Raw genomic sequence first — 26,165 nt, 5'->3', positions numbered from 1 at the left:
AACTCCAGTCTGCGGTGACTCTGAAAAGTTTATTCTTTTTTTTACTGAGGTTGCAAACAAAACTGCTTCCAAGGTTAAGCTATGCGGTTTGCAGTAATAAAAATGAAATGCTTTATCATGGGCAGCCACGCCTCGTTGATTTGATGAACCGCGCCAACATTTACTGCTCTGATCTTGTTTCTTTAAGTAAAACTCAGCAACACTGCAAAAAGATGTTGAAACCTGAAGCAGAAAAGAGGAATGAAAGATTAATTAAACTGCAGAAAAACATGTAAATTGAAAGTTTGTAAGGATAAGAATATGGTGAAGTAAATAAGATTTTCAAAGGGTATCTCTGAAGCAAATGGAATTAATATTTGTACTGAAACAAAATGAGCAACAAAATAAAAGTGTAGAGCAGTTTAATTCACCCCAAAGGTTTTCTTTATGCTTTTTATTCATTTTGGCAATGAGCAGAAATTCTAAGATGGGCTTGCATACACCTCATCTAGACAATTCTCATCATAACTTACAAAAAAAAGTCCCAAGTAGCTTACACATGTGAGTAAACAACAAATTAGTAATTGATTCCCTCCAGTTAGAAAGATATAATAAATGATGTCATAAAAATTGATGTAAAACATACAAAAGTAAGAAACTAGAGAATTATTTACTCTTTGCACACTTATGCTAGAGCAAAATTCCTAGTATATCATTGACTCCTACCTCAACCTATTTCCACTTCTGACCCTAACAGAACTTGTGCTGAGAGTCTTCTGGTTTTTTTGTCAAGTATATTATTTTCCAAAGTGAAAAGGTGATTTATGAGGATATTCTAACACCAAAAGTGACACAATATAATTTAAAATAGCACATTTTGTCATGAGGATTTTGGTTTGCATATATTTGCAGCTTTCAAAATTCAATTTAAAGTTTTGGAAGCTTTGATTGCTTTCTAAAACTCCAGATGTAAATGGTTTAAATGACCACTGCTGCAAATTTATGTTCATGTCCATGTCAATAAAGTGAATGGGTTCTGATAAAATGAGTTTTATGACGATAAATTCAAGCAAAGCATACATACATTTTTAACTTTTTAAATAGCCGAATTTTATTATTAAGGGTAATAATATATATGTATTTAATACTGAGTTGTTGGACAGATTTCACGATGTTCATCCTTAATATCATTTACAATTCTATTAAGTTTAGGCCACTAATTAGCTCCCATGTACTGAGAAGTGTGGGCTACAACACAAGCCCAAATCAATACCTCTCTCCACCCCTGTTTTACTGTGGGTTGCAAGGTGTTTCTGTGAATTGCTGTTTGTTTTTTTCCGTAATGGCTTAGTCACAACTGCCTCCACGGGTGAGTTCAGGCTGTCTGTGGGTGAAAAATGGGCAAACCTGTACAGAGCAGCCAAGTGACCCTCGCAAAATTTTAACGATCGTATAGATCACTTGGTGAACTTGTACAGCCAAAATGTTTGTGCAAATTTTTATCTACGGGAATGCTGCGGGCAAAATGTTATGATGAACACTTTAACAACTCATAAGGCTGAGTAAGGGTGAGGTAGGTGAAATGCAGGCGTGTCGCAGGCACGGCGCAGAAAGCCCATTAGTGCTGTTTAAGTGCTGAGTGCGCACTCATTGTTGCCCGCAGCCTGACTGTTAGAACGTTAAAACATGCACAACAATCCTACGTACCCTGTTCACGGCGCCTTAAGGTGGCCGCAAGAGCCTCAAGGGACTCACCTGCACTCCCTAAAGATGCAACCGCTCCTGTCCACGACCCTTTACAGGAAAATACAACCCAAAAACAGCCGTGGTGCAGCAGTGGGGCGGTGGGCCTCTAATCGGAAGATTGCATGTTCAGTTCCTGTCTTGCCCGCCCATGTGTCGGGGTGTCCTCGGCTCCACCTTGCCTCTGGTGGAAGGTTGGCGCCAGTGTTCGCCATCAGTGTGTGAATGTGTCTGTGAGCGGGTGAATGGGACTGTGACTGTAAAGTGCTTTGGGCCTTCGAGGAAGATAGAAAAGCCCTATATGAGGATACGCCATTTACCATTGACCAAAAACCTGTAGCACCCATGCGGGTGCATGTTACTAAGCATTAGCAAACTTAGCTTTTTAACATGTCTGCTTTAAACCTGTTTGTAGGACAGAAGGGGTTGTTGAAATCAAATGCTGCTTGTCATGACGTCTTGTTGTGGCATGAGTCATGTGAACCTTTTGTCTGAGTTTTTTTTTTTTTGCATTTCTCTGAACGAAACACCGGCAACTGTCTTGAAAGCTTTCCTCCAGTGAATAATCTTGTTTTTTAATTACAGATTAAGCCTCGTATTGCTCTCTCCCGTGAAAGAAAGTTTGCAGTACGATAATACCTATCAATTTATTTTTCCCTGAATGATTCTTGAGTGGTACGGTGAATACGATTTTATGTATTTGCGTCAAGTTATGGTTGGCTAATTGTGCTTGGCTGATAAGTTCCTGTGCATAAAAAAGGGAGGGCAGAGGGCATGTTACTGTTCAATGACCCAGAATCTAAGCAAAGGCATTGTGGAAAATTGAACGTTCAGAAAATCCTGATCTAAGCTACCGCTTTCTCCAAAAGTAAATATCACACACAGAGGAGTTGGAGTTTATTTTACTTAAAAAAACAGCAGAAATATAATTTTAGGTGCAAAACTAAAATAAAATTATAAAGCAGTCTTCTGTTTTCTGACTCCACCTTTGTGTAGAACAACGTGAACACAACTTTATGCTGAATTAACTAACTGTGATGTCACAGCAGGGGAACAAAAGATGATTAGACTGAGGTTAGTTAGAAAGCTCTGGATATTAGAATTGTGCATGCAGGATATACGCATGTGTATGGGTGGGTGTTTGCATGTAGGCGAGTGTTATTTTTGGGGTGCATGCGGAGGAGGAACAGTGAGGGTGTTGTTTACTCCTTATTCTGTGGATATATAGCGCGTCCCAAGACTGCCAAATCCTGGTTTTCAATTACCAGGAGGAGCAGAAAATTACAACAGTGCTCCTGACTGTCACTTAAGAGCTCGAGTTGGCTCTCAGGGAAAGGCAGTCTGATCTAATTACCCAGCCTCTGAAAAGGCTAGGCTAATAACATGGCCCGGGCTGTGAGGAAACATGCGCACATGCATGACTAGTTTTTACTTTTTATTTTCTGCAAAAAAATGAACAAATGCTGTCAATTGACAAATCTCAGTTCGTGTGGCTGCAAAGAGAGAGGTCGTGGAGAAAAGGGAAAAGACGGAGATGTGAAGGTCAGACTTCATTCAAAATGGAGAAATTGTTTGAATCGCTCCTCCCTCCTCTCCCTGTGAGTTATTCTTTTGTGAGAGGACATATCCTTCTGATGTGGAGACTGACTTTGTGTTTTGTCGGATGAAGGAAGAGTTTTCCCCCTCTGCATCATATCCCAGAGTCGGGATCTTTGCCAGTGTCAAAACCTTCATTTTTATCAATTTTTCCTTTTTAGTAACCAATCAGGGAGATGCATTGCATGACTTAAAATAAAAAGCTGTCTTTTGGTCATTTTCAACCCCAGACTGCAACATTTTTGCTTTATTCAAACTCTGAGGAAAAGCATGCAGTCCCCCACATGTAGTTCTACAGCTCTCCTTGGGCTCTCCTTTCAAAATGGAGGTACCACTGCCATCCTATATAAACTGTCGGAGTAATAAAAGGTCACTTCAGTTGAGGCAGTTAATCTCTCTCTGAAATTTTTTCGCTGCTGTGGTGCTTTCCCGGAATGAGATTCTGTCTGTGAATTTGTAGTGGTTGTGTTTTGTCCGTAAACAAGGTCATCTGGAATAAAGGTGCACAGGCTGCCTTGGGGGAGTGGGTACCCACACACACACACACACACACACACACACACACACACACACACACGCACACACACACACACACACACACACACACACACACACCCACCCCCACACACCCCTACACACACACACACACACCTACACCTACACACACACACACACAAAACAGACCAGGCCCTGGGTGAAATGTGGTGGAGCATGGGCATAAAATAAATAAAAAAATAAAAGGGCCTGTTTTTAAAACTCACTTTACTCAGACGGTGAGCAAACGTACCGTGTTTAAATCACCTGATCTCCAAGAGCACAGGCTCTCTCCGTCGGCAGGTCGGGATGAAAGGGAGAGGTGCCGGTTCTGATGTTGACGAAGAGCAAACGAGCCCATGTTTTGTGATCACTGCAGACTCTCGCTGCAGCACCAATGACAAGAGGAGGAGGAGAAGGAGCAGCAAAGATGGGGAGGATGTGATGCAGATGAACTCTCATCCGCCTCTCCTCCCTGCTCCCTGTTAGCATTTAATTAACCGTTACCGTGTGTTTCGGACACGATGGCCATGAGATTTAGAAAAGATCGACAGACAGAAAAGCTTTGAGACTTCTGCTGAGGATGTAGATGGGCTATAAATAGGCTGATATTTTTAACCCTGCCATTTTGGCCTCATTTCTGCTCTTCTCTGGCGTTTCTTGTGCCACCAAGACGATTAAGTAACGATGGTGGTGGGTGATGAGTTCCCACTTTGGCCAGCACAACATCCCAGTGACTTGGATCCATAAAAGGGTAAACTAGGACAGAAGCAGGAGTCCTGTCTTAATCCTCCCCGTGCACCATGGTTCTGCTAACTGGCTCTTACATAAGAGCCTAGCACGAAGGAAGATATAGTCAGAGAGCCTGAGAATGGAAGGAAAATACTCTAAGACTCTGTTTCTCATCAAATCAAAACCCAGATTTTTTAGGTTTGACCTAGTGGAGCTGTCACCAAAGTGAAAGAAAGCCCTCTTTCTTCCACACTGGAGGGTCCGTCTGTTTTCTTGAACACAGAACAACAGTCCATTTTATAATCAAATCATACTCCATCTTTCTGCAGTCTGCACTGTGAAGACACAAAATATTTTTGCTTTTTTATTTGTTGTAAAAAGAAAACTGAAAGTAGAAAAACAAAGCAAAGGCCAGGGTGTCCAAAAATGGAGATAACAATACAGATATTAAATAAATAAATAAAAACCTGAAAGAGTCTTCCTTTTGAGATGATAAAATGAATAAAGCATTATCAGAAATGCAGATGTGAAGTGGATGGTGACAGTCTTCAATTTCGTGCAAGATAGGATGTGCAGAAACCTTTTGCAGCCACACAGACGTCTGCACAGACAACAGTAGTTTGATTTAAATTCACTTTATTTCTGACTCAGATGCGGTCCATAAAAGAAGACAGACAAACAGAACATACAAAAAGAGAACTACAATTTACAACCATTTAAACAGAGCATAATCTTTGCGCTCAGTGCCTTCTCAAGGCGGAGGTGTAGCAGCATTAGCTTCTTTGGGGATCAATCAGAGACATTACAATTGTGTTTTTAGACTTGTCCAGGCACTCCATGAGGCTGTAGGTAAGATGACATAGTTGTGCTTCACAGGTGGGGATGTGAGCATCCACAAACAGATGACTGGCTCTGAACCACCTGGGCACCTGGGGTAGAAGCCTAAAGGCATCATTATAGGCCACTAGGAATTTACGGAATGTCCCACATTCATAATTCCACCCCAGAGGAGCTGTATACAGTGGAGTGCAGGAAGTTTTTGCATCCGTACAGGCTAAAAATGACAAAGTCCTTAGCCTACATAAGATGGTTAAAAATCTGACATCTAACAACACACCCAGTTTTGCATTGATTTAACTTAGTAGAGCAATCATCAATATATACATTGAATAAAAATGGAGAAAGTGTCCCTTTCTGTTGAACACCTTTGCTTACGTAAAAAGTCTCTGATGAAACATTGCCTCATTTGACAACCATTGTTTGATTAGCATACCAAAAAACCAGGATGAATACCAGATATTTCAGCACAGCTTGATTTATTAGCTTCCGAAATAGCTTGTGGTGGTTCACCCTGTCAAAGGCCTTAGTGGCATCAATAAAACACCAAAATACAGATGTATTCAGATTCAGGTATTTCCCCGACTATTTCCTGTAATGCGTAAATACACATATCGGTAGAGAGGCTTTTATTTTATAAACCAAATTGATTCTCACTTGTTAGAAGATGCAATTTAAGTCTAGTCAATAACACATATTCTAAAATTTTGAGATGTTGCTGGCAAGGGCAATCGGTCGGTAATTCAACATACTATTTAAACTGGCAGTCTTGTCTTTAATGACAGGACTGATACAACCGAAAGAACAGAATCAGGTAGGACTCCATGCATTAAAAAGCCAGTGAAACGCATAGCCAATAAGGGCAGTCATTTAAAACTTGAATATTTTAAATGCTTCCCTGGCTTCAGCATGATGTTCAGCTACAAAGTCGTTCCAGCCTGGGTTAATAGTCTAGCTTTTATGACTCCTTCTTCGAAGGCAAAGACTACTATCTTTTAGAACTTTGGTTATATTTTCATAGAACTCATACAACTCACTGCAATGATTAGCATTTTGCAGTTTGGATCACGGCACATCAGCGTATCTCTAGGTAATTTTACAGCCTGCAGTTGAATATCTGTGGTTGCTGTGTATTTATCGATGTCTTCATTTGTAACTTTAGACCAATCAAGTTTGTCTGCAGAATAATCATTTTCTTTAAGTCACAAGAGATGATATATTCACCACATTTAAAGAGAAGACTAGTGGTATTTGATCTGAAGTAGCCAGAATATACAGAATATCTATATTTCTCAGAGAAGCATCAGCATCCGCAGTACAAATACAGTGGTATAGCTATGAGTTGGAATCCCAGGCATCACTGGTATAAGTAAAGCTTGTATCTGGGGGACGTATTCTGCTTGATAAGGTGAGATTATTTTCTTCACAAAAATGTACTAAATGATTACCAAATATTGATGAGTTATCTAAGAGATCAGCATTAAAATCTCCCATAACAAACACATAAGTCAAGCTGCTGCTTCTATTTGTGAACAGAAAGATAAAGAAATAAACTGGCAGTAACCATCTGTGACAAGAAAAACCTGCAGCTCCAACCAATGCTTCAACCATTACTGACAATTCTCCCACAGGCATCTGCTATTAATTATGGTTGTTTGACGCTATCTTGTTTCATGTGCATCCATGTGTGCTTGATGGCAACTGCAGAGTGTGAGGGGTTTCTTCTTAAAAGTCAAGCTATTCTGGATCTCGTCCCTGCAGTTAAACTGTGCGTCCGATGTCTCAGACAGCCTCCAGGGCCGGCATGGCTGGACGCCAGCGCGTCTCAGATCGGGCCAACTTGCCGTGTGTCCCATGATGGGCGTCACTTGATGTGAACCTTTCAGATGTTGCGGCTCTTTGTTGTTTTTTTTTGCAGGACTGCGTGACAAGAATTTGTCTGAATGTGTTTGTGGACCAGTGACGGAGACAGCATGAGAAACTGCAGGCAAATACTTTAGATACAGTAATTTCACAATATCTAACAATCAAAATGGGTAAACTTTGTTAATTTTGTCAACAAGGGCCGGAATTGCACTAAAAATGAAAAAGGGAATAATACCTCACCTTGACCTGATACCATGAATTTTACCATTAGATTTGCCAGGTTGTTTGGGCGGTAGCCAGACTTACTAGATCAAGCATAACACTGCCGTCAACTTTAGTCATCTCAACATCTGCTCATACACCAAGCAAAGGACGTGTCATTCAAATTCTCCTGTAAATTAGATTTTTGCCCTTCTAAATGTTCATCCTCCATCCATCTCTCTGTTGGTCTCATCACCACGGGGAGTCTTCAGCCGCTCAGCTCCCAGACTCCTTCACCACATCAATGAAAATCATCATTTCCCAGCAACAACAACATTCTTACTGTTCTGGGGCATTTCTCTACTGCTTTCTCATGCAGTTTTATGCAGTTTAATTCTGTTTTGTAGCTTTTTGATATTTTCATTGCAGTGCCTTTGAGTTTTATGAAAGGCATTAAAAAAACAACACAATTAATAATTACTATTTTGTTTATATTATTGACAAATCAATTATTAATACGTTGGTTTGGAGCTAATTTTAATTAATGACCATAGTTAGAAGAACTAGTATTTGTTAGAAGTGTATTTCAAATTATGTCTGAAACTAAACAGTTGTTTACACACAGGTGCCTGCATTTATTTGTATTTAACTTTATTTTTATTTTGTATTTTATTTACAATTTTATTTTATTTTACTTTATTTTAATATGGTAAAGCATATGATAGGTTTCTTGCTTTTACTCGGTGCAGGAAAAACAAAACAAAATGTGTTCACCCCACTGAAACCTGTAGAGGGCGTCTGGGAGCCTTAACTGGATTCTTTCTATATTTTTTCATACATGTCATTAGTTCAGAGTATTACAGGTCGAAGGCCCAGGCTGTTTTATAAACGAACAAATGTCACAAACTAATGTTTATTTGATGTTTTTTGTTTTAAATCTAAAGTACCCATTTCATTAAAACGAGCAGCTAATACAGAGTTAGTAATGGGAGCTTCAAAAGATAATGTTTCTTGTAAATAAGATGCAAACTGCTATGCTTGATACCACCAGTAATATACTTTGGCCAAAAGCTACTATTTTGCCAGTCATGCACAAGTAATGTGGTCTAAATTACGATATAAAAACGCATTATGTTCTTTCCGTAAGGGACAAAATACAACATTATGTTTATTCACAACAAGGTCAAAGATGGTATCTGAGCTTATTAGACCTCTGGAGAAAAAGCAAATACGGCTTTAGAATGACAAACTAAACCACACACTCTTTAAAATCGAAAACTTGTAGTTCCTTTCTTTATCATTAGAATATTTATTTTACTCTTGTCTGAACGCTTTCAAATCACAGTTGTGCAAAGATAAATCACTCTATTTTCTCTTTACCTTTTTGTCATGAATGAAATGCAACGGCATTTAAAAACTAAGAGTAAGATCATCACTGTGTTGTACAGAACACTTAATAAAAGTTCTGGTATCATTTAACCAAGTGGCTTGTGTAAGAAGCTAATGCAACCAAAGATGTTCTGATTTTATTATAGTTTTTTACCTTACTCCTTGTAAGTTTAAACTAACTTAAATTCAATTTAAACGTAACCTTTTTTCTTTTTTTTTTTTTTACAAAACTCTATTTCTTTACTTAATAGTATATTAAATATCGTTTGCTCCATTTTATATTTTAGTGTTAAAGAGAAACATTTCTTGTTTTTTTCAGATGTTTTTGCTGGTTTTCACAATATAATTAACATCTGTGGAGCCGCAGTACCTCTCCAATAAAATTGAATACTTGCTCATTGCAATTTACAATAACTTTTTGTTGTTTTTCTCAGAGAAACACCATGAGCTCATCAACATTATAAAGACTTTAATTTAAAAAATTGTTTTTTAAAATCCAAAGAATTTTATTCTTCCTAATTGCTTTTATTTTTAGTTTTGAGGGTCAGAGAACTGTAGTAAACTTTTGTTAGGCTGAATATCTTTAGTTGTTTTACTATTTATGGTTTGGTAATTACAAGTAAATCAAGTTTTTTTTCAAAATTTGATTTTTAACCCACAGAAGAAGAGAAGATTAATCTTAAAATGGTTTATCAAACTTTATTGCTTTAACAGAGGATCTGTCTAAAAAATGAATATTTGTCCTTATAATTCACATTCTGAAACAAACACTAAGATGTGTCCTTTTTAGTTTGAATTTCAAGCGAACAAATTCCAGAAGCCACAACGCCAAGTTTAGTGTTTACTCTGATTGACTGCCAATCGTGAGTTTCTGCAGTGAGAGAAGAATGTGTCAGGCACTTAGTGCAGATTTGCGGAGTACATTCACACTTGCACATTGTAAAACAGTGGGAAATTGTTATGGTGGACAATTGTGAAGTGCTATCAGAAAACCTTCATTCTCAGAAGGATCTGATAACCAGTTTGATTCACATGGACTGAAGGATGCAGTCATCAGACAGCCTCACTTAAAGTCTTTTGGGAAGCTCAAACTCAGCAGTTAATGGGAGTTTTTCCTGTCATTTATCAGACAGGACATGTTCTAGTGCAGGAGTTAAACACCATAACTGTGTTTCACCAGGTCCAGGCCTGATAGGACATAACTATAGCTTTATAGTTCTGTTTTTTGTATCAGCCCAACACAATGAAGAAATGCATTAGTGTCAAGGACCAACCAGGAAAGAGGAAATGCTGTTGTTGAATGTGTAATGCTACATACACATCTGACATGTGTCGTGCACTCAGGAACGTGCTGAACACAGGTTCTTCAAAGAGCTTTTAGCCCATGGTGTTCACATTGAACTTTTGCTACCCGATACTAGCGCATGCACTCACAGTTGAAAGAGGCTTGGTGCACAATGTTTGAACTGGTGCAAATATCACAAATCTTGCACCAGGCTTTTTCTTTCCCAGCTCTATTCCAATATATGAAAAATTTGGTGTCATTTAATTCCAACTGGGCAAAAACTACAATTATTTATTTCTCGTCTATGATCAATTTTCAAACAGTTGGCACTGCCGTGAATTGAGAAGGACACCATCCACATGTCACTACTAAATCTGAGTCCCCTGATTGGTCAAAGTTCAACCTGGTTTAACTGTGAGTGGGTGTTCCATGGTTTTGCATTTTGTACGTACAGCCAGAAAAACAGACTTAAAAATTTGTGTAGTGACGCGTAGACTTTTTATTGGAAGTGGCCGCTGAATTGCATGTTACAGAGGCCAGTGGGAAAGAAGCATTACAGATGACCAAAATGAATAGTCAACCGTTCAAACTAAACATAACAAAAACAGTTAACCCTGTATAATGTCTTTTTCAGACCGTGAGGCGCACCTAAAATTTTTTGATTTTTAAAAACATTGAAAATGTGTCTTATAATCTGCTGTCTCTCATGTGTTAATTCTTTTTTAACTTGCTTTCTGGCCTGAAACAAATTTTATGAGGCCATTCACAAATCTGTCAAAAAGTTTTGGTACAGCTTTCGGTTTTGCAACATAATGAACTGAAAAAGTGTATTGTGTTGCAAAAATGGGTGTTAGAACTGCACAACATTCAGTTTTTGTAAATGAGTTGAATAAAATTTGACTTATTTGTTGTGTTGCACTCTCTGCTTATTGCAGATTAAAGAGCTGCACATGAATAACAACACAGTTTGCTGGAACATTTTTAAAACATCCCATCAACCTCTCTGACCAATGGCCTGTCTATTGGCCTCTTCTGGGATTCTGAGTCTAGTCATGCAGCATCCTCTGGTTGTGCCCTATAATTAGATGCACTAATATTTTTCCTTTATGGTTCGAAAAATAGCCATTGGTAGATAAGACAAGTAGATAAGATAGAATATATATATATATTTTTTATTATTTAGATATTTGTGAACTAAAAAATAACAAAAACACTTCTATTTAAAGTTACTTAGCTCATTTTTGCCCAAAGCAACTGACAGACAATCTAACATCCAATTCACAAATGTTAATTAACAGCTAGAATGTCTTTTTAGATACTTAAACACAACCTAAGCAGAAAATACACCTTTTTTTAGTCAAAAATGACATCACAAACTATGTGGCTGCTGATGCATAACTTTAGCCGTGCAGTGAAAATTATTCATGTGTTAAGTTAGCTTGCTAAGAACAGCTGACTTTATCTTTCATGTCACTGAATTATAAATGTCTCGTATTACAGAAGGGAAAACAGGAAGCCTGTATTGTCTTGAGCTCTAGTGGGCTTGCTCCTTCAACCAAACAAATAGCACTATTTCATGTTCATTTAAAATGCAATTAGCTACGCTTTTATGCGTTTACAGGAAGTATACAAACAGCAAACAGAGCTTTAAAGCAACTTTTTGTCCAGTGGGAAAATTAGTATTTGGTAGAATCTTTCAATTTAAGTGATAAGGTCACATCCTCACCACTCACAGTCACTCGTGAAGGAGAACGTTTTATGGTATGACACTTTTTGTTCTGGTTGATTTCTAAGCTCTGAAACTGCACAGCTGGGATGCTACTCACTGTTTTTGTCTCTTATGAATCACATATTTTTTCCTCTCGGTCCACAGGATCACAACAACTGCAGCCTGCATGATGGACCTGCGCCGCTATCCTCTAGATGAGCAGAACTGCACCCTGGAGATTGAAAGCTGTAAGTACCGTTGTCCCTGGCAACCAGCTCTCACACCCACATGCAGATGTAAAATTAAACAAATCCCACATACGCATGGAGCTCTGCCTTCCCAGTGATGCCAAGGTAGAAGGAAGGTTGATGAGAATAGGATGTTAAATGCTGAGACAGGCTGATGAGATATCCTGAGTTATGCATCAAGAAGAGGAACATTACTAATCACTCTGTGACTGATAACATCCAGCCTAATTAATTTAATTCCAACTGCAGTGGCTTCCCAAGGCGCAGAGAAGCCTGATTAGGTCCAGTGTTTTCAGGGGTTGTGCTAATAGGAAATGTTAAGCGCGGCCTTCTCCTGAAACTGCCTTTCCGTGTTTGTACAGTACAAAGAGCTCATCTCACATGGACTTCGTGATTGTATGTGAACCAGAGCTTTTGAGCAGAGAGAGTGGGGGAGAACATGAGAGAAACCGAGGTCTTCTGCGTGTTTTATCTGAGTCCCTAGAGAGGAGATTATGGTGCGGGGCGCAGTTTTTCTTGGTTTGATCACACTGTTGCCAGCAGCTCCAAGCAGCACAAAAAAAACAGGATGGGTCAGAACCGACCTTCACTGCTCCTCTCCCAATGTGCTCCCCATCTCTATCTTCATCTTTCTGCTTTTCATCTCCCTTCTTTGTGGACTCTCATCCTCTCTTTTTTTTGTCTCCCAGTCTTTTTTATCCCTCTGCCCATCACTCATATGCTCCTTTTTTCTCCTGCTCTCTCAAGCAGTTCTTCAGAATACACACAAACTCACTCTCTCTCTCACACACATACACACAGCCCTAGTTTTGATCACCAGGCAGTATCAGCTCTCATATGGATTAACTGGCAACGGTTTCATCGCTGGAATCTCTTCATGCCACAGCATGCTATTTTATTCAGACTAATGAGCCAAGAGAACTCTCACTTCTCTTGATAAACTCGTTGCATTTTTAACAGACACAAGTCTAACCTTAGAAGAGGAACTCACTACTACATCTCTGCCCTTTTGTCAGAAGGTCTTGCTTGTAATAGCAAACAATCCATTTTTATCTAGAGATAAACATCTGTTTCACTTATAAAAATACACTCCATCCCATGCATGTATCATGTACGCAATGTGCAGTAATGAAACCAATTTAAAGCACATAATTCTTACTATAGACCTCCATACTAACCAGTTATGTATGTCAAGCTGTGAACTGATCCTTTGTGATTCCATATCAAAACCTTCCATCTCGAAATGTCTTAGCCAAACCTCTAATCCCACAGTGTCATGGCTGACATCAGTACAGCAGCATGGTGCCCTAATTGGGGGTAATGCAGGCTTGCACAAAGCTGCAGAGAGAACATACTGTGTCTGCTGAGCAGTTTCTGTGTCAGTCACACGTTGCTTCACTGTCACCTTCACTGTTCAGTTTGTTTCTTTTACTTCAGTCTGGTTGGAAAAGCAAAAACAAAATTGGTGCTTCTTGACAATAGAGCCAGCACTGACATTCCTGGCACCCATGGCAAAAAGCACATGGGTGCTTCTTCATTACATGTGCATGCCCAGTGGTTTAGTTTGGATCTGTTTCACATGTGTTTTCCTCCTGATGTGAACACTCACTAGAGCGCCAAATGTGCTGCACAGCAGCAAACACTGAAAGATGCACAATTTCCTCTTGTCTGAGTAATGCTTACTTACAGGACCCAGCTGTTGAGGGGAAGAATTTATCTGTTTCATAAAAAAACTTGCATTACTTCAACTCAAATTGATGTTAAATCCAACCAACACCACTGCAAGTAAAGCAGAGCTTTTAAATCACAAAATAAGAGGTCCTAAAAATCACATGCAAGCTCCTGCAGACAAAAAATGTTGGTGACATTAGAAGTAACACCTGTGCCTCCACTGCTATGACAGGTCAACATGTCTACTGTGAAAAAGGCCTTTGGGTGAAGTCAGCTCCCTGTCTAACCTGCAAAGATCATACCTGGGCATCATGACTAACCTTACCTTGAAAGTCACGGACTTATCTACAAATATTTTTTTGTATATATAAAAAAAAATTATAACCCCAGAGTTTAAATCATTCATCAGATGTGAATATTTCTGCTCCTTTATTTTTATTTCCTGCATTTTCTGCATTATAGGGAGCACTGGATCATAAAGCATCAATAAATGATAAATTATCAAACTTGTGTCATAGGCGCACCAAACTATAAGGAGCATTAAGTGTGACAAAAGAGTCAGAAATAAGTCTGTCAGTCAGACTTTATTAACTTCATTCACAGAAATTCTAGTACTTGTTTGTGACACTCTACACGTTAGCTATATTGGAAGCATTAGCATATTTTTAAATTCGTGTCGGCCACCTCTATTTGGATGCCCTGTATTCACTGCTCGACGCCTGTCCAAAAATGTGTTTATAAGCTTGATGGCCCAGACGCGTGTTGGAGGAGCTGCCGCCAAATGTTTTTAACCTACATGGATCAGTCTCTGTGTACATCTCACATACAATGCATGGAAGATACGATTATGTATTGAGATCAGGTTTATTTATTTTAAAGTATCAGTAAACACAACCAGAGTTAATCTATATATAAGATGCTCCAGATATTCAGGTGCACTGTTGTTTTTTGAAAAAAATTAAAAATAAATAAGATTTAAGTGCGCCTTGAAGTGCAATATGTGGCATAGGAAATGGAAAAAATGACAAAATTATAGTTACCATAGGAAAGCTAATAAGACGTTTTGAGTCATAAGTGTCCAATGTGTAGTTTCTTTTTTTCCGTTTGGTTTTTGTCACAGGAATGATTCGCTAAAAATGTCTGCTTTACGGCAGACAAGCATTTCCTCAGGATGGATACCAGAGTTAAACAGATTCCTTGTTGCACTCATTGTGTCTTGATTTTAAGTCGATGTAAACGGATCACGTAAACAACTGTGAAGATAACAATTCATTACAGTTAACATGACATTTGTGCAGCAGCTGCAGTTTGTTTCAAGTCGTTACAGTCTGTGAAGCAGTGTTGAATTTTCTGTAAGTCCTTGAATGCATCACGCAGCAGGCTGTCACAAAACAACCTCAAAGTCAGACATAGTGTTGCATTTAGGATGTAATTTTTAAAGATTATTGTTATAAAATATGCATGAGTAATGACATTTATTAGAGATTAAAGCTTTTAAAATTTAGTCAAATAATTGTCTTTTAAATTAAATGAAATGTTTCTTTCTTTTCAAACATTTTTTCATGTTTAATCTTAGATTCAGTCTGAGTCTGTGCATTTAGAGAGCGAGCCAACAGAGACGACCCCAGATGTGACATCTATCATTATTACCTGATGCTGTGATGTATTGCAGCCTGTTAATGTGCTATGCCAGTGCTTCTCTGAGTTTCCTGCCTCTCCTCTTTTTAGATGGGTACACCACGGATGATATTGAGTTTTACTGGAGAGGTGGAGAAGGTGCGGTGTCTGGGGTCGACAGAATAGAGCTGCCACAGTTCTCTATTGTTGACTACAAGCTCATCTCCAAAAACGTTGTCTTCTCGACAGGTATACATAACATACAGTATATATCTTAGAGCCTAGGTTGTCATTTCTAATGTACTACACACAAAGATCTGTGTTGGTTTATATAAACATAGTTTCCAAGTCTCAAGAAATATACAACAGGCGCCAAGGTAGAAATCTCTTTATCTCCATGTGCCTCCTTCAGGTTCCTACCCCCGCCTGTCTCTGAGTTTCAAACTGAAGAGGAACATAGGTTACTTCATCCTCCAGACATACATGCCTTCCATCCTGATTACCATCCTCTCCTGGGTCTCCTTCTGGATCAACTATGATGCATCAGCTGCCAGAGTGGCTCTGGGTAAGAGCGCCTCGCCTCAACAGTGACCCAAAGCCAAATAATGAGAGACCATGAAAGGAGTCATTAACAAACATTAGGCCTTTTGCACTTGGACATGTTAGGTCCATGCATTATTGTGTCTACAATGATTTTGATGACTCTTTATTTTCTCCAGCATGTCCTTTTTTTTCTCCCCATTACGCTCTAAGCATGTGAGCGATAGCCATGTGTGAGAGACTGCCCGGCTAAATGTCTGTTGTTCAGAGATGACTGTGTCTATGAGTCATGCAGAGCAAGAAGCGCTGCAGCCTGACCTTGAAGCGTTCTGTGTTTCTGTTTGCCTGTCTGTCTGAAGGAGACTCTAAACGGTCGACCATTCCTCTTTACCAGTCAGGTTGCTGCCAAAGTACAGATGAACAAAAACTAGCAACAGTCGTTTAAATAATGCACCTTTTTTGGGGTGGGGGATGGGGGTGTTTCTGTGCTGCAGTCAAGCCGGAACAGGCAGGTTGGAGCCTGAGAGGAGGCTGCTGGGTGGGTGATTTAAAGATGTGCCTGCACGCTCTTAGCATCCTGAGAACATGAAGCGAATCCAGCCAATGAAAACTGAGGCTCCATGCCACAGTGCTGCTGCTGGGTTATTTATAATACGTGTGAATCTGACCAAATGCAGATTGTGCAGGCAGATGAGTAATGTATCAAACGCAATGTGTGTGTGTCAAAATAAAGGGAACAAAACAGGTGAATCGTGCTCTGACTAAAGGCAGATGTTTACAGTAGCATTGGGAACCATTTTTCTCCACATTACACTCTTATGAAACACATTTGAACTCTCTGGAGGCTTGGACAGTATTTTCATGTATAACAGCTCACATTTGTTCATGTCAAACATGCACCACAGATGTGGTTGTTCAAGTAAATGTGCATTTTCTCCACCTCTCCTAAGTTTTACAACTAATTACTTTGTTTGGTGAAATGCAACATCCACTAAAAAAATGCAGAATGCTTATCTGGCAACTAGAGAAAACTAAACAAAACTTGGTTCCAACCTTGAACCAATCAAAGCTGGTTATTTTTTTAGCGTGTGTTATATTTTAGGTTGGGGTACTTTAGGTGGGTCGTCCTCGAACTTTGGTTTTAACATCAGTCAGTACAATAACGTTTTCAAGACTCCACAACAAATTAAGGCCCAGAAATCGAAGCATACATTTTCTTTGGATTAAAAAGGCAAAAAAGGAAAATTCACAAAACAGCACCGAGCTCCCATTAAACTGTAAAGCACGGAAACGGTGTGCAGCATCACTGACTATTACTAAATATTCTCACCGGGTCTGTTTTGATACCATGAAACAGGGATGGCCAACTCCAGACCTCGAGGTCTAGTGTGTCTGCATGATTTCCAGATATCCAATCCCTACTTATGACTGATTACCTGGTTCAGGTGTGTCCAGCCAATTAGAACATCCCAGAGCAGGGTATGCTGCTAAACATGCAGGAATGCTGCACTCGAGGCCTGGAGTTACCCATCCCTGAAACTGTGTTGCTTTCCAGAGAAATATTGTGCTGGATAATTTTGGAGGTGCCCTTTATAGGCTTTATCAACTCCAAGGTCATCCGAACACAACAATCCTAGTGCTGCTACCGCCATGCAGCATCAGACAGAGTGAAGAGACGGCACTTAGCTGCACTTGCCTCGCTGATGCTGAAGTAGTTTCAGTAGTTTTATTACTGCTTGTGCATTCTGTGCTGTCTTTTTTAGCCAAGTTCCAATGCTCATTTTTAGTAGTTTTAGGGTACAACGATGGTGAATGTGAACTGAAATGTTACTGTTGCGCCTGTCCTAGGGGGGCCTGATTTTGGGATGGGCGACTCCTCTGGTGTCGGGCCTGTGTGACACTTTTCAGTCTGGTGATGGATCTTCTCAAAAATGTTTGATAAATTTGTACCACTTCTTGAATTGACTGATTTACAGGTGAATTAAGATAACATGACGACAACAGAATTTTTTTTTCTAATGCTTGACTCTGCTGAACTTCAGGGATCACCACTGTGCTGACCATGACCACCATCAACACCCACTTGCGAGAGACACTCCCTAAGATTCCCTACGTCAAGGCCATTGACATGTACCTGATGGGCTGCTTCGTGTTTGTCTTCCTGGCTCTGTTGGAGTACGCCTTTGTCAACTACATCTTCTTCGGACAGGGACCTCAGCGGCAGAAGAAGGCGGCTGAGAAAGCAGCCACAGCCAATAACGAGAAGCTGAGGCAAGATCCAAACAAGGTACTCGAGGAAGGAAACCACCGCTCAGAGCATCTGTTCTGTCTGTTAATATGTGTGTTTGTGGGACCAAAACCAGTCCCTCTTCTGTTAAAGGCCAATGTTATCCTGTGATCAATGTCTGACAGTCTTTACCAGCACTCTTTACTCCAGCTGCAGCTCTCCATTAACCAGCGGTTATGTATCAACAATATTAGATCAGACTGATAGAGTGAATGCAGAAGCAAGAACTGGATTTTTAAATACTTCTCCACATGTCTTTGTCTCCTAAAGGGCAAGGCGCCTCGGAAAAATGACAGACTGTGGTGCCAAAGCCTTCTCTTCATATTTTATTCAGCTGCTAAACTTAGCAGAAAACATGAGCAATGTCAAATAAATAAATAAAAAATAAATAAATAAATAAATAAAACAGCCTTTCCTTCTGAGTGTGGCAAGCGTTTTTCCCCAAAGTAACAGTGCTGATTTTGTATGCTTGCAGTGGCTGGTGGGAAATGTAGTTCAGAGAGATGATGCTCTGTATGCCAGAATGAAACAGAGGGAAATTGACGCATATGACTCGATGTGGGATCCCATCTTTGTGGACGATGCTGCATTAGGACTAGGCGATCAAAGACATAAGGTACTGGAGGTTTTGAAAATCAAAACTAACAATGTCATCAGTCTGAATCAATCCAGATCAGAGGAAAATGCTTTAGTCTTTGTGCATTTCTTTAAGTTTTATGGATTTTTAAGGCAACCATCACTCCCACCATTGTGTTTTTTTCCCTCTCTTGGTTTGCTCTTCATGCATTTCCCTGACAGACATGGCTTAACAGTTTCATTTCTGCAGGCACTGATTTAATCCTAACTTCAGCTGTACATCTGAGCTGATGGGAAATGACAAGCATCTGTAGCTTCTCTTTAGATAATCATTAAGATTCTGACACTGCACTGCATCCGAGGCAATTGATAAATCTCTTATGACTAAGTGAAACCAAAAAGAAAAAAGAAAAGAAAAAGATTTCTGAGATAAGCGAAATAAACCATTTGGAGTTTGATGGATACTGCCAGCTAAGTGGCTTGGCTTCTATGTCAGTTACACAAAAGCAATCAAATCTATCATCCTTATGTATGCAGGAGCTCAAGATTGAATTATAGGGTAGTTTTTCTTGTTCTCAGAAGTCAGGCTATGGATGAAGAAAATGTTGATCCGAATCCACTTCCCACAGCGTCTCTCCTGACCTGCCCCGAACCTCCTCCATCTTTGCAAAGTCCCTATTTCTCTCAACCTTCTCCTGTCTCATTATTTTATTATACCTTTGCTTTCTCTTATTTTATTGCGTTTGTGTTGTGAATCGGCAGAATTTTAACCAACTCTGGTTGAAATTCTGAGATGACAATAAAGGTTTCTCCATGAAAGTTAGTTTGTGGAGTGCACTGTGCCCCTCCTGGATTATTTCATAGTCTTGTGGTTGTATTATCACTCAGTTGTTGACAAATGATCAAGAATTTATTTGGTGCTTTTTAGACTGTTTTGAAATTTTCCTCACTGTAAGTAACACACTTTTTGACTCATTTGCATTACCCATTTTTAGCACCCCATCAGTATTTTTGCTTAAGGATAGTTTTGCCGCTATTTATGGCTTAAACACAAAGTTAGCTAATTTATGATGCATTCTCTGTGGCAGTAACTTCTCATGGCTACACGTCTTTTTGACCCTTCTCAGATGACTCCCGATGACAACATCCTGTTCAGCCCCATGGAGATGAAGAATGAGATGGGAGGTGCCGGCGATTTGTCCCGGGGCCTTGGAGCACCTGGAGATCCTCGTAACACCATGCTGTCGTACGATAGCTCGACGCTGCAGTACCGCAGGGCAGCCATGGCCCGCCAGAACTATGGCCACAGCGCTTTGGAGCGCCACGCCCAGAAAAAGTCCCGCCTACGGAGAAGGGCCTCCCAGCTTAAGGTGAACATCCCAGACCTGTCCGATGTGAACTCCATCGATAAGTGGTCCAGGATGATCTTCCCCACCGTCTTCTCCTTCTTCAACGTGGTCTACTGGCTCTACTACGTTCATTAAAGCTGGCGGAATCCGCTGGGCGACTTCTGTGCAGGAGATGAATGGGATGGGGGGGGGGGAGAATTTAGGGGGGGTATCAGAGATGATGCGTGAGAGAGAACGTGATATATAAATTGGGCTGAATTTTTTTAGCTGGTTCCAATGAGACCATGTGAGGGAAGCGCAAAGACTTTTTTTCGAGAAGGACTGCAGCAGCACCCACTTCAGGCAATGGCGATTCTTTTGAGATTTGGGAAACACCTCAAAGCGACTGACATGCACTCATTAAAGAGATTTTAAAAAAGACAGAAACGGTGCCTGTTCCAGAATTTCAATATATCACTAATATTTGTCATTCGTAGCTTACTCTCTGTGGATCAAATATTTATGCTTGTGTTTGCATATACTTTAAGAATTTCTTTTGTTTAGTATCTATTTACTTCGTAGCTGAGCTGTCTGCATCCAGGAAAGCTTTATAAATGATTTTAAAGGAGTCATCCTTGATAGTCTATTTTCCTATAATTACTGTATATCAAAAACATCCTTTAAAAGCATGCTTACGTTTGATTTCATTTGCATCTCAGCCATGGCGATGGAGCGTAAAACATTTTCATTTCTTGCTGAGAGCTATCTATCAGTTGAAGTTTGCAGCTTTGGCTCGGCACACCTGGACGGACGATTTGAGCATCACCCTCATGGAAGTGGATTGGACAACAGGGAGCACTTTCTTCTCTGGACAACAACACCAAGCTTTAATGCTATCAAGACACGTTTATGGTCCTTTTCCATCTACTGGAGGCATCGGCATTTGGTTTACGCTTGATAATTTGTGCTAAGAGGATTCAGATCCACTAAAACGCTCGTGTTTCTGTTTGTTTTATGAGAATTCTTTTGACTCTGTATGTTCTGCCATCATAAAAAAGGAGCGGACGGTGATTTGAACACATATGGAAGCTGGTTTAAGAACTTTTCTGCAGAGTTTCGTTTCCAAATGGAGTTGCCGCATAAATATGTCCATCCACAACCATTATTATTAGTAGAAATGAATGATAGAAGTATGATCTATTCAATTGTGATTAAGTTTCTGTTTTGAAAAGCTGTAGATAAACATGAATCATGTTTAAAGAAAAAGAAATGATTCCTTTTTATAAATCAATACTCACATGATCGTGTAAATACTATGAATTTATTCCATTTAAATGGCTCTTTATTGTTGTTTTTTGCAGGTAAATTACAGCTGCAGTCTCTCTTTCAGTCAGAAAAACAGAAAAGGAAAAATTAAAACACAGACCACAACTTTTCTGATGGTACTTTTACCACTTTTTCTCTTTTATTCTCATTCTTTCTTTTTAATGGAGTCTAAAAGCAACTACTTCCTGAAACTAAAGCACTTCCAAATACCAGTGACTTTTGGGTCTACCTGTGGCTCCTCAAAAAAAAAAAAACCTTACCAAGGACCTCACATTCCAGGCCTTGAAGTGAGTCATATTTTGTACAAAGTTTATGTAAATTCCAGTTCATACTGACTTCAAATATCTTGTGTAATGATTGTCGGCAATTATGAAGATGTATCTAAATTCAATTAAAACTCAACTCAGTCTATCACTTCAACTCCAGAGTAAACGGGTGGCAGTTTTGTGTCCTGGGTGAATGTGAGGGCGAGTGCTGACTGGCGTGCTCATGGCTGATTGAGTGTCTGAATTAGCGAGTGAACAACTGAACCCGGCGCGAAGAATGAGTAGACAAGCGAGAGATGCTAATGTGGGGGTGAACAGAGATGTAAGCACTGCAGCTGGGGACTCTTGGCTGCATAATGGATGGAGAGGATGGGAGCTGGAGCGAGGGGAGGTGGTGGTCTGAGCTGGCTGCGTTGGGTTCAACCCCCAGCCTCAGGGGACATTAATGCAGAAAGCCATAGATATAAAGCCATTCTTTGGACTCAACTTTGGCCTTCTGACTGCAGGGAACAGAGCAGCTCATAAAAAGAAAGAGGGAAAAAGAATAGCGGGTCAGACTTAGTTTTAAAAAGGAAGGATCCATCTGTGCATCCAGCCATGCCTCCTCCACCTCCTCCAACGACATCCTGCCTTTCCTGCAGACCGGCAGCACTCTCCACTGCACTCACTTTGTGACCTGACCACATAAATGGATGGTGGTGAATATTTGATGTTACAAAACATTGAATGTTGAATATTTAAAGGGAACGTTTTTTATTACCACGAACTAATGAGCACAAAGAACAAAAAAGATTCCAGATATCAAAGTATCTGGTTACCTTGTTACAAACAATGAAAATTGTGTTTTTTTAACATGTTCTTGTGGCCTTTTTCTCCTGATGAAGGACATATAGAAGCTTAAAATTGCATTTCTAAGTATTTCTTTATTCAAATTGTTGTGAATCAGGAGCAGATGAAAAAATACTGCTGGCAAAAGCTTGTGGCAGTGAAGTAGCTGCTACAGCAGCAGGCCACAAGCTCCCTGCTGCAGCCCATTTTGATGCATCCACTTGTAGACAAATAGATCCATGTACGTCTTTGTTTCCCTCTTCTGAGCTGCCATCTGACTCAAAACTGTACAGCGGGATTGTTCCAATATTGCTCGCCATTTTTGTTACACTAGTAATTTTAGGTTGGGGGTGTGAGGGCTGTAAGCTAGCAGGAGAGCTTATAAACAAAGGGATGATGGGAAATTCCGCTCTGCAGAAACTATGTCCTAGAAAACAACAGTTTTTTAAAAATTTTTGCTTAAAAATGATGAAAGAAAAACCTCAAAACTCTGAAAACTTTGGAAATAGATCAAAAGATGACTGGAGCGGAATTTCAAGCACACATGCATAACATTCAGTGATTAATGTTGCGATGTGAGGGGAAATAGAACTGCTTTGTGTCATGTAGACAAAGATTTTGATGTAAAATACTCAGGTTTAATCATAGCTCAGGTCTACATAACAGATGCATTACTTCACCACAGTAGGCAGATGGTTCTTGCTAAATTAGCCTGTTTTCTTTCTCCCCCTTTTTTAAAAGGGGTATTAGTGCTGACATGTGGTAAGAGAAGGAGAGGCAGATGCTTCCTGCTTTTTAATGTTTCCATGCCACTGCGTGATTACCAATGCAGGGACCTCTGCTCTGTTGAGTAATCTGCATGCATGGGCTAAAATTTGTCTTTTTTTTATGTGTGTGCGTGGACTTGCAGCTGCGCCACCGTAAAACTGGTGAGCCTGCCAAGCCCAGCCAAAGCTGACTGTGAGTGCTGAGAGGGTGTGTGAGTCTGACACGCTTCGTTCATACCACTCCCCTGCTACACGTGTGCGGGGATGGAAAAACAAGTTGTGCTGCTCAGTCAACAGCAACAATATTGTATATTTGTGAAGCTTTTCACTGATAAAAGGTAAAGTTGAAAGGTTATGCATGAAAACGTCTTTGAAAAGGGTTGTGGCAGATGAACTAATACATGTCTGCTGCTAACGACATTCAGATACAAAGAAATCACATGTGTTTTAGAAGTAACTAATAAATAATAGCACATAAACAATGATTGGGTCAAATAAGGTCTCTTTAAAACAGATTTGGCACCTTTTATTGGAAAAGACAACATATGTTAACATGAGGGAATGGAAAGCTTCCGACATGCATGCCATCTGTGCAAAAAACCTGCTTTGGTGGAGTCCACCATTCTAGCTCAAATCATTCAGTACATCCAGATCAATCGAAAATTTTAGAACATAGAACACAGATACTGATGGGTTTTATGTGGATCAGAATCTCCAGTAGCCCAGTTTCATTGATGTGAAAAAAATGTACATCTAAACCATAAAGCTTCTAACCTTAAAGACCCTCTCCAATGAAAATGGTGTTTTAGGTGTTTAACATGTTCTTGTGGCATTGTCATCATGGTGGAGAACATATATGAAGAAAATTTTGGGCAAAAAAGTCATAATCATAAGTAAACAACCACTGTTAATACTTTTACAATATCAAAAGATGATCAGAGTGGGACTTTAAACCTTTACTGATCAGAGAGAAGCTGAAAATAAGGGACGACACTGTCATTCATCCATTCAGTGCTTTGTACCATCAAGATTGGATTAAACCGATCTTATTTACCTCAAACATCCTTGATTGTAGAATCCTAGATTGTAGATCCAATCTGCAATGTCATGAGTGAGTATGTGAGGTGGGTAAGCTTTAGTTTTCGAGAGATTTTTTAAAAAGGACAATTAAACTGTGTTAATAGAAATATTATATATAGAATATTGACATTGAAATTCTTTAAATTCAAACGATCCAAAGACTTGTCTAAATATGTCATGGCAAGGGCAAAGCCTTCTTGACTGTTTCAAAGATCTCACTTCAGAGATTAGGAGCAACAAAGAGCAACAGTTAAAAAAGGAATTCTATTCCTAAAAGGTTTTGATCAAAAAGATCAAACAAAATTATACATTCACTTTAATAATCTAAAATAATATAAATGAAATTAAATTAAAGATGGATTATCCATCAAAACTGACCAAATTAACCAAATTTGGAGATATCCTTATAATAATGTCATATGTTCTTAACCACTGTCTGCAGTGGCACGCTAACACCTTCAGTAGAACGAGGCCTTTTTTTAACAATTCACAGTTTACCTTTGAAAAGTGTTTTGTGGTTACATTTGATATCCATGTTTAGGTCAACCCCAACCTCTTTTTTTCACAGAGCAAAATATTACACAATAATTCCACAATAAACATGAAACTGGAGATAAAACGCAGTTACAAATAGTATGTTTTTCATTGTTTATACAGCAAAAAACACAAAAATTGAAATCAAACTTTTAGTTTTAAGACCAAATGTGCATAGATTAAATAGAAATGTATTAATCAAAAAACAAAGAAAAGACAAGGTGAAAAATTGTGAAACTTTAATAACAAAACAAACAAACAAAAAAAACAGACAAACCTTGACTTAACAAAGTGCAATGTTTCACAGATTTATTCAATTGTGTGTTTTAATTCTTGTAATGTTTGTTTTAAACCAAACTTTTTAAAGCTAATAGCCTTTTTGAAACCTTTCTGTTAAATTTTGAATAAAAACCATACTAATAGCAGGTTGGTGTCATTCCCACATCGTTGTTAAAATCCAAAGTGATTGGCAAACGCACCCGTGAGTTCAGAGACTACCAAAAGATGCTGATTTGTCGAACCAAAAATGAGGCTCAACAAGACAAAAGAGCCCAAGAAACTGAGTTTTGGTTTGACTAGTTGAATTTTATTGTCAGCATCAATCATTTGGGTTTCTGTTTTTCATGAATTAGGCTCATACGAGTTTCTGGATAACCTGTTGATCGCACGTAATACAGGTAAACAAATCTGACTTTTAAATCCATAAAAGAGTAGTGTAAGGGTATTTTATCTTCATAAAAATGGAAAGAAACATGGTTAAGGGGGCTGTGTTGAGCATGTAGGTTTATCAAAGACAAAGGACATAGAACATTTCTCTACTTGTAACATTGGTATTTATTATAATTACTGTAAATCCCATAAACTGTAGAAGTAAATAACAACAAAATGTGATTTCTGTCAACAGCATGAATTATGTGAATATTTCATACACATTTAAAACAAAGTGACCCTTCCTGTTGGAACTAAAGACACAATGGTATAAGTAAAATGATTTTTGTTTTTCAATATATGAAAAAGATGTTTTCTTAAACTAAATGTATAGAAGGTATTATTGCTTTGTAAAGATTCAGTTTTGCAGTGTTATATTCAAATTTTTCTTTCCTTCTTTCTTAATCCAACAGCTTCCTTTTAGTATAAGTAACTTGTGGATGTACTAATATTTTTCAAAAGCAATGATGAACTCCCCACTGCTCTGTTGTGTAAAAACTTTGTTTAAATCAGCCAAGT

The 26,165-nt window shown here is 39.1% G+C and overlaps 1 protein-coding gene across 2 annotated transcripts in view; it reads left to right on the top strand.

The window, feature by feature from the left end:
- gabrb2a (gamma-aminobutyric acid type A receptor subunit beta2a) overlaps nt 1-21,883 on the top strand; it is a 36,496-nt gene extending 14,613 nt beyond the window's left edge. The window contains exons 5-10 of one of the 2 annotated variants that reach the window (XM_004073334.4): nt 12,036-12,118; nt 15,518-15,655; nt 15,819-15,971; nt 17,989-18,233; nt 18,709-18,849; nt 19,937-21,883. In XM_004073334.4, the coding sequence (XP_004073382.1) occupies nt 12,036-12,118; nt 15,518-15,655; nt 15,819-15,971; nt 17,989-18,233; nt 18,709-18,849; nt 19,937-20,293 (1,117 nt within the window). In that variant the 3' untranslated portion in view covers nt 20,294-21,883. The remainder of the gene's footprint in view (nt 1-12,035; nt 12,119-15,517; nt 15,656-15,818; nt 15,972-17,988; nt 18,234-18,708; nt 18,850-19,936) is intronic. The other variant, XM_011480281.4, reaches the window with a different exon arrangement.
- Nucleotides 21,884-26,165: the final 4,282 nt, after the last annotated feature.

Source organism: Oryzias latipes, chromosome 10 (assembly GCF_053564925.1).
Source record: "Oryzias latipes strain Hd-rR chromosome 10, Olatipes_Hd-rR_3.1".
NCBI classification, from domain to species: Eukaryota; Metazoa; Chordata; class Actinopteri; order Beloniformes; family Adrianichthyidae; genus Oryzias; species Oryzias latipes.
The sequence above is the reverse complement of the archived record's forward strand: the minus strand, read 5'-3'. Positions and strand labels throughout refer to the sequence as shown.